General features: G+C 51.9%; 4 protein-coding genes across 4 annotated transcripts; 2 read left to right on the plus strand and 2 right to left on the minus strand.

The window, feature by feature from the left end:
- Nucleotides 1–421: 421 nt before the first annotated feature.
- On the minus strand, nucleotides 422–2,101 carry CONPUDRAFT_77302 (uncharacterized protein; the record flags this gene model as incomplete). Its single annotated transcript, XM_007776167.1, has 5 exons — nucleotides 422–952; nucleotides 1,055–1,135; nucleotides 1,192–1,444; nucleotides 1,505–1,842; nucleotides 2,009–2,101. 5 exons carry the CDS (start codon nucleotides 2,099–2,101, stop codon nucleotides 422–424), a joined length of 1,296 nt encoding a protein of 431 aa, XP_007774357.1.
- A 330-nt stretch (nucleotides 2,102–2,431) lies between these two features.
- On the plus strand, nucleotides 2,432–6,141 carry CONPUDRAFT_169426 (uncharacterized protein; the record flags this gene model as incomplete). The annotated part of the gene is made up of 7 exons (XM_007776168.1): nucleotides 2,432–2,698; nucleotides 2,854–3,002; nucleotides 3,060–3,374; nucleotides 3,434–3,762; nucleotides 4,095–4,138; nucleotides 4,197–5,764; nucleotides 5,825–6,141. Coding segments are annotated over exons 2-7 (2,634 nt in total), but the record flags the coding sequence as incomplete, so codon positions are not given.
- Nucleotides 6,142–9,096: 2,955 nt separating this feature from the next.
- Nucleotides 9,097–11,260, minus strand: CONPUDRAFT_85370 (uncharacterized protein). Its single transcript, XM_007776169.1, has 3 exons — nucleotides 11,072–11,260; nucleotides 10,101–11,016; nucleotides 9,097–10,044 (listed from the first exon to the last, which is right to left on the minus strand). The coding sequence occupies exons 1-3, from the start codon at nucleotides 11,197–11,199 to the stop codon at nucleotides 9,808–9,810; spliced, it is 1,281 nt and encodes a 426-aa protein (XP_007774359.1). The 5' UTR covers nucleotides 11,200–11,260; the 3' UTR covers nucleotides 9,097–9,807.
- A 145-nt stretch (nucleotides 11,261–11,405) lies between these two features.
- CONPUDRAFT_169428 (NADH dehydrogenase, alpha subcomplex, subunit 2) lies at nucleotides 11,406–11,945 on the plus strand. The gene is made up of 3 exons (XM_007776170.1): nucleotides 11,406–11,527; nucleotides 11,626–11,732; nucleotides 11,801–11,945. The coding sequence occupies exons 1-3, from the start codon at nucleotides 11,439–11,441 to the stop codon at nucleotides 11,884–11,886; spliced, it is 282 nt and encodes a 93-aa protein (XP_007774360.1). The 5' UTR covers nucleotides 11,406–11,438; the 3' UTR covers nucleotides 11,887–11,945.
- The last annotated feature ends 595 nt before the right edge of the window (nucleotides 11,946–12,540 follow it).

A 12,540-nucleotide genomic window follows, 5' to 3' on the forward strand; every position in this document is an offset into this window, starting at 1 on the left:
GGGACGCGTTTGAAGAAGAGCTGCACATAAACGTGGACTGACCTTTGATCAACTAGGAGGAGGTTTGTCCTTGTATTCGTTCGACGAATGGCACGGTAGAGTCTCAGTAGACATTGGACCGCAAAATAACTAAATCTGCCGACGGGGCGGCTCGGATATCGTTTCCCACGCTTCAACAGCACGTGGACTAGACTTCGGAAACATGCTGGATCCGTCACTTGCGGAGGTAACTTGCGCCTTGCTTGCGCCCGCCAAATGGTACTTGAAGTAACTTATGGCGGCAAGTTACCTCCGCACTAGGATAGATGACGTGAGTGAGATAATCAAGATAAATTCACTATGTTAAATCTTTCGCGTATGCCACCGCGCGAGCTGTGCTTGAGCTATATGACTAAGTATCATAGTACTAGGCTCCTTGTCCTCAGGCAAAGTCAAGGATAATACGCTCCCGCGTCACCTCCCCCTCCTCGTATTCAACCTCTTCATAAAGACAAACTCTGCCTCTCAAGAGATCGACGTCCTCCACGTCGTTTATACCACGCACGACGTCTGGCGCGTCCAAGCCCCCTATTCGCATAGTCGGTGACTTCGCCCAAAAGCCACGGATTGGCTCATCCGCGTCCCTACCAAACGATACTGCACGAAGACAGAGGTGGCGGCGGCCATGTGTAGCGTCACGAAGAGAGAATAGAACCCGGACAGGGCCTTTGAGTATGGGGTGAGCTGACATGCTCAGCCAGCTATTGAGCTCCGTTATGGTGCCTACTCTCATGTCGAAGCAAGCGCTAGGCGTAGAGCGGGCCTCTTCCGCAGGTAGGGTGGGCAAGCTCAACGTGACCAAATATGATTTTGGAATGTCAATGCCGTAGGTAAATCCCGCAAGAGTGATACTGGTTTCTCCGTTGATTGTGGAGGTAGAGTCGTGAACCAGCACAGGTAAAACTACTGCAACCTGGCAGAGACCAAAGAGGCGGGGTCAGAATTCTCCGGAAAGGGCAGATGCGAGCGGAGTGGCGTATATCAAAGTATTCTTCCTGTCTCCCACCGTACAGACCGTCATCACAATCAGATGGGTCGATGAGACGACGAAGTGTGTCGACTCGTATTCGGAAATGCCGAACGGCTCTAAGCTCGGCTGGACCCAGTCAGCGACGAACGGAGGACATTTTTTGCAGTGCAGATAGGACAAACCTCTGCTTGATCCATAGTAGTCTGGATGATCGGTGTTTGCTCTACGTGAGTGAAGTCTATAAGAGCGTATTTCCTCAGATGGCCGATGGAGAGATTATCGCTATTGAAATGCTGCTGCCACCAGATCAACAGGACATTGGGACCAATGGTCAGTTTAACCTCGGTGGCAATGAAGCTTGTATCAGGGAGAGAAAAGCAAGAGATTTTCATGAGCTCGATATTTTGCAGGGTCGATTTCGCCTTGAGGATGGTTCTATGAGGGGGGATGGGTGAATCGGGTTTGGGACGCCACAGAATGTGATCAATTACTTACACTCTATCTCCCCAGTTTCGTCCGAGCTGTCTCTCAGACAATACAACATAACCATGATAGCGACCCTCGTAGTCCACAATCTCAGCGGAGGTCACATAAGATAAGAACCCGGGTCGGAAGACTTCATATATCACCTTGCTTTCACTGCCGTGAGCTGAGTCTAAGTCACGGCACAGCACTTTGTTGTATGACTTCGACACTAGCCACCGTCCAGCAAGCAAGCAAGCTTTGCCTTGTTCATCGATATCAAGCGCTATTCTCCGCACTTTCCTTGGGCTCATTCGGTCGACCAACTGACGCTCGACCATCGCGCTCCGAACGATGGTATCTTCCAGATTCTGACGAGATTGTGAAGGTACCGGACCCGGGTGACGAGGAAGATGACTTGAGGAGTAAACTTGAGCCCAAACATGCCTTTCATAAGATGCCATTAAGAGTGTCCTCGATGTCTAATTTAACGCATAAGCCACTGACATCCCACATGAGGATGGCGGGAAAACGTACCTGTCTCAGCGCAAGAACATCCAGGGGATCAAGAAGACCTGCTATATGAACGAGAACATCCAGAGGGAGAGTGTCTAGTGTTTTTATCGCCATACAGAGGATTGAGATAGATGAGAGCAAGCGGGAACGATGGAGTGCCACTCAAAGCTGGCTCACTGATTCTGCATGACATAGACAGTGGGCGTCAGCGCGAATCGCCATCAATAATGAACTTATTGAGTCCGCCAACCACAGCCACAGCTCAAGTTACGCAGCTTTTGCGTAGCCTTTTTTCTCCCAATCGTGTCATGAACGACTGAAGAGTCTGATTCTCATTCTATCGCCCCTTGATTGATTCAGAATCTTCTGTGAATATCATCTGTATCCGGTATGTTCTCACCGATAAAGCTGAGCGACCAGTTAATTTAAACCTCGTTTTTGCCAGCCGTTTATACGATGTACATCTTGGTGTAGCCTGGTGTACGCCATCATAGCTTGTAGTTTTCGGCGGAGCACTGGGCTACTCGAAAACGCAGCAACCTCTAGCTCGTCCCAGCCTTAACGGAGGTCACTTCAACGGGAATATCCCCCAGTCCCTGCTGAGCCCAGTGGCTGTGATAGTGACAGTGTTTGGACCCTGGCGAGACTCCAGTAGGCTGGGACATCAGTAAACACCAGCATGCATCAAGCCTCATGCCATCGATGTCATAGGTATGTTCTCAATAACCGAAGTGATAGCAGTCTTCTTTCGCTATGTACATTCGTAATCATCTTAGCGCCGTCCAGCCCCTAAGTTTATTTTCGTGTACGGCGTATTGCGCCTGTTCTCATAGACCAACGTCATCGAGCGCTAATCTTTACGACAGAAAGAGGCAATGTACACAGCTTCTCTGCGCAGCCCTCCTCATCCTCTCCCCTAATCCTTCACCTATCGCGAGACCCCACTCGCTGCATGATCATGAAGAAGCCGTTGATACTGGAGAAGGGCGAATATCGTGAGGTCAGCTACGAGGAGGTTCGTGTCTTGCTTGCATCCCACATGCTACTGGATCTCATGATCACTTGTTATCAGTTGATCAAGAGCTTGGTAGCGATGGGGTACTCCCGTCCCACCAACTTCTTGTACATCTCGTACGTTAATGGCGCTAAAACTTCTGTAACCATCGACCCCTCGTTAGTTCTCCCGAAGTGGCTGCTCTCCGATGATGTAAACAAAGCCTCCGACAAGGAACGCTATAACCTGAAGCTGGTGCGTAAGGACGGTAGCATCAACGCGGACGTTGTACTCGTTCCACCGGGCGAGCAAGGTTCAAACGTAAAGGCGCTGGAATCGAGGCGAGCTAAGCTCCAGATAGAGGCCAAATACGGTACAGCGACCATAAAACTGGTGCGGGGACAATAGTCGTTTGTCTTCAGGTACCACACTGACGTATGAACGCGACCCAGAACTCGGTACAGGCATCGCTGGCAGACCCATACATCTTGAATGTAGTCGCTGGCGATAATGTGACGCTTTACATACCCTCATCGTTCCATGGTCCGCTACGACTTCGAGCTTCTAAGGGATACGTTTCCTTACACGGGACACTGCCCGACAAGAGCATTCCGCTCGGAGACAGCTGGTGGACGAAAGAGAGCAAATGGTTTGTGGGAGATATCAGCGTGCTTGGGGACGCCTGGGAGGGAGACGAGATCGTAGTCCACGCAACGAAGGGGAACATCAATGTTTATTATGCGGAGGACTTAGAGTTCGAACTTCAAGATAAAGGGGAAGTGTAAGTTTTTTACCGGGGTACGATGCATGTAGCTTTTAAGTTTTGTACTGTGTCTGTAACGCATCGGTTTGAATGTACAGTACGTCACCTGTCTCGCGAGTCGTTCAGATACCATCGTTGCATCGTTAATCCACCCGCTGGTCACTGAGTATAATTCGCTCTTAAGTCGACTGGTACTATACAAAACAGCGGCCCATCTGTGCCCTGAAGTAAGACGTTTGACGTCCGCTTGTACGCGCTTCCGCGCCGAATCGCCAACAGTCTCCCAGGGCCTCGGAAGCATTAAACCCTACTTACGTCCCACTGCATCTTGTGCAACAGCCCTGATCTAGCACTGGTGCTTGTTCCTCAACATCGACAATTGCCATGAGCCAACGTGAGTTGGAACAACTTCTTGCTTCGGGACAACGACTTACTCTTGGACCTTGAATCAGAACAAGGCGTTCCCAGAAATGTATGGCAGCAGCTCTCCCAAGAGTGCGCTCAAGGCGCTATATACGATTCAAACGAACGTCAGCCGCATTCCAAGTGCCTCCCGGGCACCCGAGTCGATCTCCTCCGCACGCTCAAGGAAGCCGCTGAAGGAGCTACAGATGAACGACAGATCGTGTGGATCGCAGGCGAGTCTGGGTCCGGAAAGTCGACCATAGCGCATACGCTGGCGGACGAACTTCGTGAGGAAGGCAGGCTTGCAGGCACGTTTTTCTTCTCGAGAAAGCATACGAAGAGAAGCGCATTCGAGCATGTCTTCCTCACGCTCTCATATCAACTCGGGCTGCAACACCCCATTGCTCGAGAGGTCATCGTTAAAGCGATTTCTGACGACCCTGCGCTCCTTTCCTCCGAGAAATCGCGTCGCGACCAACTAGATAGACTGGTAATAGCCCCTCTCCAAGCCTTAGCACTTCAATGGAGCGACGCCAGGATGTCTATGATCATCGACGCACTTGACGAGGGCACTGCAAGTGGCATTCATCACGTCAAGCCGTTCGTTGTCCTGCTCGCAGCCCTTATCAGAAACCCTTCAATTCCCATCCATAGAATATTTGTTTCTAGCAGGTCCTGGCCGCAGATCCGCTCCGTGATGTGCAACAACCAGTTTGCGGACATCATGCGGGTTATACGACTCGAGGACTATGACTCGCGCCAGGATGTCGACCGTTATCTCAGGCATGCTTTCGATGAAATATACGAGTCGCATGATCTCTCCACCGTCCTTCCCCCAGGGCTATGGCCGTCTGAAAGCGAGACCTTGATGCTGTCAGAACGAGCGTATGGCCGTTTTATCTTTGCAGCGACTATAGTTAGATTCGTCGATCAAGATCAGCCTCAGGATCGTCTCCGGCTCGTTTGCAGCATGTTGCGCGGGGACGTCGAGCAAGTCTGGGGCAACATCGATCACTTGTATTCTTCTATTATCGAAGATATTGACCTCCCGGCCCGCGAGCTCGGAATGAAGTACCTTGCCCTCATTGTGAATCTTGCCGAACCACTTTGCCCCTCCGACTTGCGTCTCTTTTTTGGAGTTGATGTCTATTCGCACCTCCTCCCGTTCTCAGCCTTTGTTTCCATCCCCTCCGTGTCGTCCTCAGATTTAGTTCAGATCCATCATATCTCATTCCGTGACTTTTTACAGAAACATAGCCAATACAAAGGCGAACAGACCGACAAGCGCCATATCCACCATGTTCTGTCCTCCGCCTGCTTCCGAACGATGGCTAGACTGCTGAAGCGTGATATATGCAATCTTCGAGATCCCTCGCTCCTACACGAAGAAATATCTGATTTTGCGCAGAGACGTGACGCGATCCCATTCCCTCTCCGATATTCCCTTCGTCATTGGTTGCACCATATGAAAAATGGTAGCGTTCACGGCGAGGATCAACATAACCTTCTTGACTTCCTGGAGAAAAGGTTACTCTTCGCGATAGAGACATACGCTGTTTTTGGTGAGCTTGGCACCGCTGTTGAGCTTTGGCGATCTGCCAGAAAGTTTATCGTGGTATGAAGCGGTTTTTATCAAGTCAGGAGTAACAAGGATTGACTGTGAAAAAATCTACAGAACTGGCCCGACGCCTCCTTTCCGCGCAAGAAGGTTGCTTTAGCACTTCTGTACGACAGTTGGCGCTTCACACTTGATTTCTTTGATGCAATCAGCTCTTCTTCTCTTCATGTATATGAATCGGCGCTTCCGTGCTGTCCAGCAAAATCTCAGATTCGCACCACGTACAGTCGGCTCCTCGAAGAAAGCACCATTCTGATCGTCGAGCAAGGTTTAGGAAATCACTGGGACTACATAACTGGTGTTATTCAAGTTGGTGCGAAGGTTGAATATGCTCTTCATTATCGTACACCCCCTGTTTCTCTCTCTCCAGATGGATCTCAGGTTACAGTAGTAACTCAAACCGTCCTGCATGTATGGGAAACGGCCACAAGTTTGCGCGTTGCGTCGCTATTACTCACTGCCGATCAACGCACGATGCACTGGAGATACGTCAAACATGGCGGCCCAGTCATTGCTTTCGCGGATATAGAAAATCGGGTCTTTCTATGGCATATCGGCACACAAACATCGACACAGGTCCCGTTCCACGGTGCCCGTGATACAGACAAGTTTCATCCATACAACTCTTGCTCGGTAGCATTCACTCGTGACAGTGTTAAAGTGGCGATCGGCCGCAAAATCACCACTACAGACAGCACCACGGAGACCTTCATTCAAGTCTTTGACATTATGGCTTGCGAGCAGTTGTTCTGTTTTTGCCTTCCTGCAACGACTTCGGGGCCACGTTACTCAATGGAGTTTCTGATGATTGACCTTTGCTACGATGACAGCTGCATAATGGTGAACGTACCTGGGTGCATCCTCTTTCTGGACGCGCATGATGGTCGGTCAATGGGACGTATGGACTACTACGAGGAGCATCAAAAATTTGAGGATCACTTTCGCCACTTTATAGGTCCTGATAGCAGCTGTCTCATCCGCTTGAAATCTTTAAAGTCTCAAGAAGGAGAATCAGTGATAGAAGTGGCAACGATATCGTTCGTCGAAGGTAAATAACCACGTTATGAGAGCTTTCATTCCCCCCTAGCATCATCCTGGATAATGCCGCCAGCTGAACGCACTCCTTTAGATGCCAATGAATGTCTCAATGCTCGCGGCGGTTTTACCATGGACAGGAGTCCATCTGCGGTCGCAGAACCCCGCATCGTATGTACGGTAGGGGGAATGACACCTGTCGACCCTGAGCCAGCACCCATGTGTGTACGAGCCTTATTACTCGCTCGAGACTCCACACATTCTCAAGCTGTAGGAATCAAGTTCGGAGAAAAGATTTTGGCTCTTGACACGAGCGGAAGCACTCGGTGGATGCCTCAGGATAAGGAGTGTTTCGGGGCCTGCAGGCCTGACGCCCAAACGATAGAGATAATCGACCTTGTGCAGCTCGCCAATCAGCCCTCACATCACTTCAGTACCTCCCTGATTCGCTCCGCTAGAAGCCTTGGACAGAGCTGGGAGCTAATGCCTAGTTCCGACCAAAACGGGTTCACGATCTTCCGTTCAGCGACCAAAAAAGAGTATCTTCTTATCCGATCTATCGCGGAGAACGTAGTCTCTCAATACAAGATCGTTACGGATCTTGCTGGAACTCCCGCAGCCACAATGTTGACCCCTACGTGTACGTATTTTCTGATAGTTGAAGAGCCAAATATTCCGCAGGGCGATCCTAAGATTCATATCTGGGAACCAACTACGGGAAAACACATAGCTAGCGCACCAGTTCCATGGCACAGCGCAGAACGAGGGCCAGGATACTATCAATATGACGCTCGAGTCTCTATAGACGACGCCGTTGTCGTTCTTCAGATGTTTTCCTGGGATGTCCCAGGAATCTACCGATTCTCTATTTGCTCACTTGACGGCGGGAGGATAGAGCATCTCGGAGAATTCTCTTCCCCGTTGAGTTATGGCGGATGCCAGCTCGCCTCCGCCGATTCGGGTGGAGTCGATTTCTGGTGTTTCTGTGCACCAGATGGAGATCTCTTGGCCAAGCACTTCCGGTGGCAGAGGGAAACGTCAACAATTGTGAAGCTTGCGTCTATATCCAAAGATCCATCCTCTTTCTTAGTCTCCCGTCCAGGTCCTGGTCGCGGGATTCGGCATTCCCCAAGGTTTTCTCGAGCTTATTGCCTTTTTGACACCTTCAACGAGGATTCAACTGCCGGGAACCGTGGCTGTTTTGCCTACGCTATGAATCTAGTCAAGCAAGACAACGGCGACGGCTGTATTTACAAGGTCGATGAGGATAATGACCCCCGCGTGCTCTACGATATACATTCATGGTCCGACCTCTGCATGGATGCAGATGGATGGCTTCGAAAGGGAACTCGGAGAATATGCTGGATGCATCCACGCTACAGGCGCAAAAGAACGTTTGAAGAATATGAGGGTTTGGAGCTGGGAGTAAGTGGCAATAAGGTGACTTTCCTTCACGCTGGAGCTGCTGGTGGTCAGTTTACCATACGACTTCTTGACACTCAGATTGAATACTTCGAGTAGCACACCCATATACAATACATTTACTTCGCGTTCTAAGTTCATTGCACGATGATCAGAGCGCGACATATCCATCCCCCGTAACCACGCATACATCACTCAAATTTATCAGGGAATAAATATCGGAAAAATCTCAGGCGCAACACTTTGGATTCTAGCGCATTGTAATGGATTTGCTCATTTTCACACGTTGCAATGGGGCTTGGTGCATTATTGACCGGTTATCAACTACAACCCAACGGTATCAAATTGAGTTCCAACTTACGGGGTGCGCAATGAGCGAATGTTGTTGGCTTGCCCTGGCAACATTATTATTATTACGGCATTTTACTGGCATTAAAATCCGTGACAATATTGTGGGGCTGCGGAGCAGCATTATAATCCCCGCTTAGAAAAGTCCGACAGTTACCTATATAATATCATCGGACATGTTCTCGGACGCTGGCTTTCCGAGCACTCGATGTGAGATGCGGGCCCTTTCGTCGCTGCGTTGGTGATTTACCCTCATCACTGAATAGAACCATCCACAGAGAAGATGAGAAATACAACGATTCGGCGCGAAGCGGGTTCTGAAAGTTATATCCAGTACCGCGAGACCATCCAGTGCCACTTGGGTTTGTCTATACATCGACATAGCACGAATCAGTCAGACAAGACAACCAAGTCATGACATCACCCACGACAACTGAGCCACCCAACCATCCGAAGAAACCATCCACCCCAAACCTCGAGAACAACACACACAGCACCTCCACTCGATGCAACAACGGGACATAATCATGAGCTAGGCGTGAGATAGGGTATACCGACGATAACCAACAAAGAGAATCAAGAGACTATAGGCAGCTAGCTACTGTAACGCCAACGCGTAGCGTAGCGAAAAACCAAAATCGGGAGGGAAAGAAGAAATGTACGGAGAATGTCGCGGTGCAGAACCAAGATCCGAGGATAACGTCTGTCATTCTAGAAGTATCCAAATCGGGAGACGTCAGGTAGGTTCAGGCGGGTTCGAGTAGGTAGGTAGGTAGGGAAACGTAGGTAGGTAGGTAGGTAAAATTGTCGAAGGACAGACGGGGGGTGGGGTGGAACGAGCGTGCTAATTTGGTGTATTAAGGATGTGATGTAGGTTAAGAGGGAGTTATGAGGACGTACAGAGCGAGAAGGGAGAAACTTAGGGGATAAGAACAGCGTTTCCCCCCGCCGTCGCAACTGTCCCAAGACCGAGGCCACGGTTAGAGCCTATCTTCTTTCTTTCTTTCTCTCCCTTCACTCTTCAGCTCCTCGGTCAGGCTAACCCAATTACCTGCCCCGGATCCTCCTCCAGCCATCCAGCCATAGTGACAATGAGAACAACAGCCCAACAGACAATCAAACAACAAAGCAACACGACGCGACAAGCGCAGCGAACGGACGACGAAGATGAGGTCAAGAAATCGATTCCGAGTTCGACGGAGACCAAGGGCAAAGGTCGAGCTCAAGGTCGAGCCTCACAGCCGCTTGCCCGGGACGGCCCAGAAGATCATCGTCAGCGCGACGGAGAAGATGGCGACGAGGGTGGTGACCCAGATCGCGCGGCCTAACAAGAGTTTCTTGACGTACGGCTCGCGGATCGTGAGCGTACGGAACGGCGTGGACTCGGACTGGCCGAGGAAGACGAGGATGGGGTCGAGCTCGTATTGGTGCGAGATGAGGAAGAGGATGGCGAGGGTGTATGGGATGAAGAGCTACATGATTGTCAGAATGAGAGAAGGGAGATATGTGAAGGCTGGAGGGGACCCACGAAGAAGCGTTTCGACTTTGGCTGCACGTCCAGGAAAATCAAGGAGAACCCCGCAGCAAGACCGATCCACAGCGTCACAAGCCCCGCGACGAGCCTGACCAGCGCCGACACGGGCGTTAGATTCCCAAACGCCTTCGCCCTGAGGAACCGCGGAAACGCGTCCTGCTCCATCGCGCGGAAGCAGTACTCCTTTTGCGCGTGGAACATGTCGGGCACCTGAGCAAGCACCGCGAGCTCGGCGTGCGTCTTGGGCTCGTGCGCGCTGCTGAGCGGGAACGAGTGGATGCGGAGCGCCGGCGGGAGGTAGATCTCGTGGTTCTCGCCCGCCTGTTGGTCCGCGAGCGTGCCCGCGGGCGAGAGGTAGCGGAAGTAGATGCGCTCCGCGGACGCGACGAGGTCCAGGCGCGAGATGGCGGCCGAGCGCTGGATGATGGTTGGCGCGCGCGAGGCGCGGCGCATGTTGAAGAGCGGGGTGCGCCGCCCGATCGAGAAGGGCGTGGTGGACCGCGGTGCGTCGTCCATCGGCATCGGGGTGCTCATGCCGGCGCCTGGAGATTGCGGGGAACCGTGGTGGTTGTCGGTCGTTGTGGGGGTGAATGGCCGCGGGTAGGGGGAGACGGAACGTTCGCCTGCATGACTGTCGTCCATGGTTGCGAGGGCGTGCTTCTCGGCGTCACTGAGCATGTCGCCAGTGCTGGCTGTGCTTCGCTTGGTGCCGCTGGGCTGGAGGCCGACGACGGTGCCATATATCGAACCACGACGGCGGGCATAATCCCAATACTGGGGCCAGTCCTCTTTGATGGTGCGACCCGACTTTCGCACGTCCTTGAAGTAGGCCCTGCATAGGTTCTCGTGCTGCTGTACGTCTAGCCAGAAGTCGAGGATATCTTCTGCTCCTTCTCGCTGCAGAAAGAGGCTAGAATGATGTTAGTATGAAAAGCAAGGATATAACATACGGAATTTTGACGGACTAGAACATAAACAAGTCAACGGGAGGTCGTGTCCGTCTGGATAGGACCTCAGTGAAAGAGGGAAGCCTGTGCTTGCGACTGTTGAGCCATTCGTCCTGCTGTCGTTTTTGCTCTTCATCGACATCCATAGCGGGAGAGAGAAAAGTAAAGAAAGGGAAGTAAGGAGGGACGGAGAACAAGGGGAGGGTATTAGAGGCAGGGGTTCTCCGACCAAGTGCAGGCGTCAACGAAACAATTCGTCAAGGCGGTTCCCATAGCCGCACTGCTGATGTAAGCACATTTCATCCAGCCCCGGCCGTGCTCGTCCACGTTCAGTGACTGCCTCCACCCAAATCCAAATCCACTCGACCACCTCGACGGCCAAACAATGTCCACACTCGCCAAAGCCCTCTCCCCCGCCCTTCGCGAAATCAGGATTCTCTGCTGCCAAACTGGCAAGGCCTCAGAGGGCACGCGGTGAGCACGCACGTCCCATGCACCACCACCCAAATTTACACCTTCTCGCTCCGCGCTGTGCTCACCCTCGTTCCTCTCTTCGCCGTTCCGCAACGCAGCCAGTTCATCGTGTCTCAGTACCCCTCCATCAAGCAGGCCAACCCAGACCTCCCTATCATGATTCGCGAGGCCTCGGGCACCCCCGCACGCGTCTTCGCGCGCTTTGGTGAGCGCCTCATGCCATGCGTCCTTCTCGTGTTTCTCCGGCTGACCGCAGCCTCCTTCCGTCGGCAGAACGCGGTGTCGAGAAGTCGGCGGAGCTGGAGGGTCTCTCGTCGGCGGATGTGGCCAAGAGAATAACGCAGCTCGTCTCTGCATAGAGTCTTCCGTCCCGCGTTGCATTCATCCAATCTGTAGAGCAATATCATTTGCATTTTCTCCACCCGTTCCCGCGTTCATGTGAGCGTTGCCAAGATGCGTTTCCCGTTGCTGCCATTGCTGTTGGTGCAGCTTCTCGCCCTCCGTGACCCCAGATCGTTCCGTCGCTGTGTCGCTGCGCATAGGAACTTTGTCCCGGGCTTGTTCGCTTTACTATAAGGCCGAACCGCATGGTGCTTGGCCATTTTCCGGAGACTTGCTCGGAAACCGACATACTCCGTGGTCCGGTAATGAGAACCACGCAGACCATGTCGGCTCAGCTTTTAAATCATGACAACGCTCGCAAATGTCATGAACTCCGAGGATGTTGCTCGTTCGATGCTTCTTCATGTCCCTGTTCCCGAATATGATGAAGTGCCTCGCTAGTAGCCGTTCATGCAAGTAAGAACTCTAAACATAGTTCGTATTTGCTTTGTGGCATATATGCAACGGGATTATCACTTGGACGCATCACCGAGTGTAAACTACTCGCCGGAAAGAGAATGCACAAGACACTGGGGCGTGTGCAGCCTGGAGTCGATTCATCCCTGGCGCTGCTAGAGGGCTTCAAGTTCAAGTTCGAGCAAGATACAGGATGATAAGATGCAAGTTTCCTC

This window comes from Coniophora puteana (genome assembly GCF_000271625.1).
Source record: "Coniophora puteana RWD-64-598 SS2 unplaced genomic scaffold CONPUscaffold_16, whole genome shotgun sequence".
NCBI lineage: Eukaryota > Fungi > Basidiomycota > Agaricomycetes > Boletales > Coniophoraceae > Coniophora > Coniophora puteana.

What these genes read in the sequence shown, in the direction of transcription:
- CONPUDRAFT_85370 (XM_007776169.1), bottom strand. Translation starts at nt 11,199, where the DNA reads ATGGATGTCGATGAAGAGCAAAAACGACAGCAGGACGAATGGCTCAAC. An exon ending in GTTGACTTGTTTATGTTCTA is followed by an intron (nt 11,017 to 11,071) that starts GTCCGTCAAAAT and finishes ACATCATTCTAG; the next exon opens with CCTCTTTCTGCAGCGAGAAG. An exon ending in CAAAGTCGAAACGCTTCTTC is followed by an intron (nt 10,045 to 10,100) that starts GTGGGTCCCCTC and finishes ACAATCATGTAG; the next exon opens with CTCTTCATCCCATACACCCT.
- CONPUDRAFT_169428 (XM_007776170.1), top strand. Translation starts at nt 11,439, where the DNA reads ATGTCCACACTCGCCAAAGCCCTCTCCCCCGCCCTTCGCGAAATCAGG. An exon ending in AAGGCCTCAGAGGGCACGCG is followed by an intron (nt 11,528 to 11,625) that starts GTGAGCACGCAC and finishes TCCGCAACGCAG; the next exon opens with CCAGTTCATCGTGTCTCAGT. An exon ending in ACGCGTCTTCGCGCGCTTTG is followed by an intron (nt 11,733 to 11,800) that starts GTGAGCGCCTCA and finishes TTCCGTCGGCAG; the next exon opens with AACGCGGTGTCGAGAAGTCG.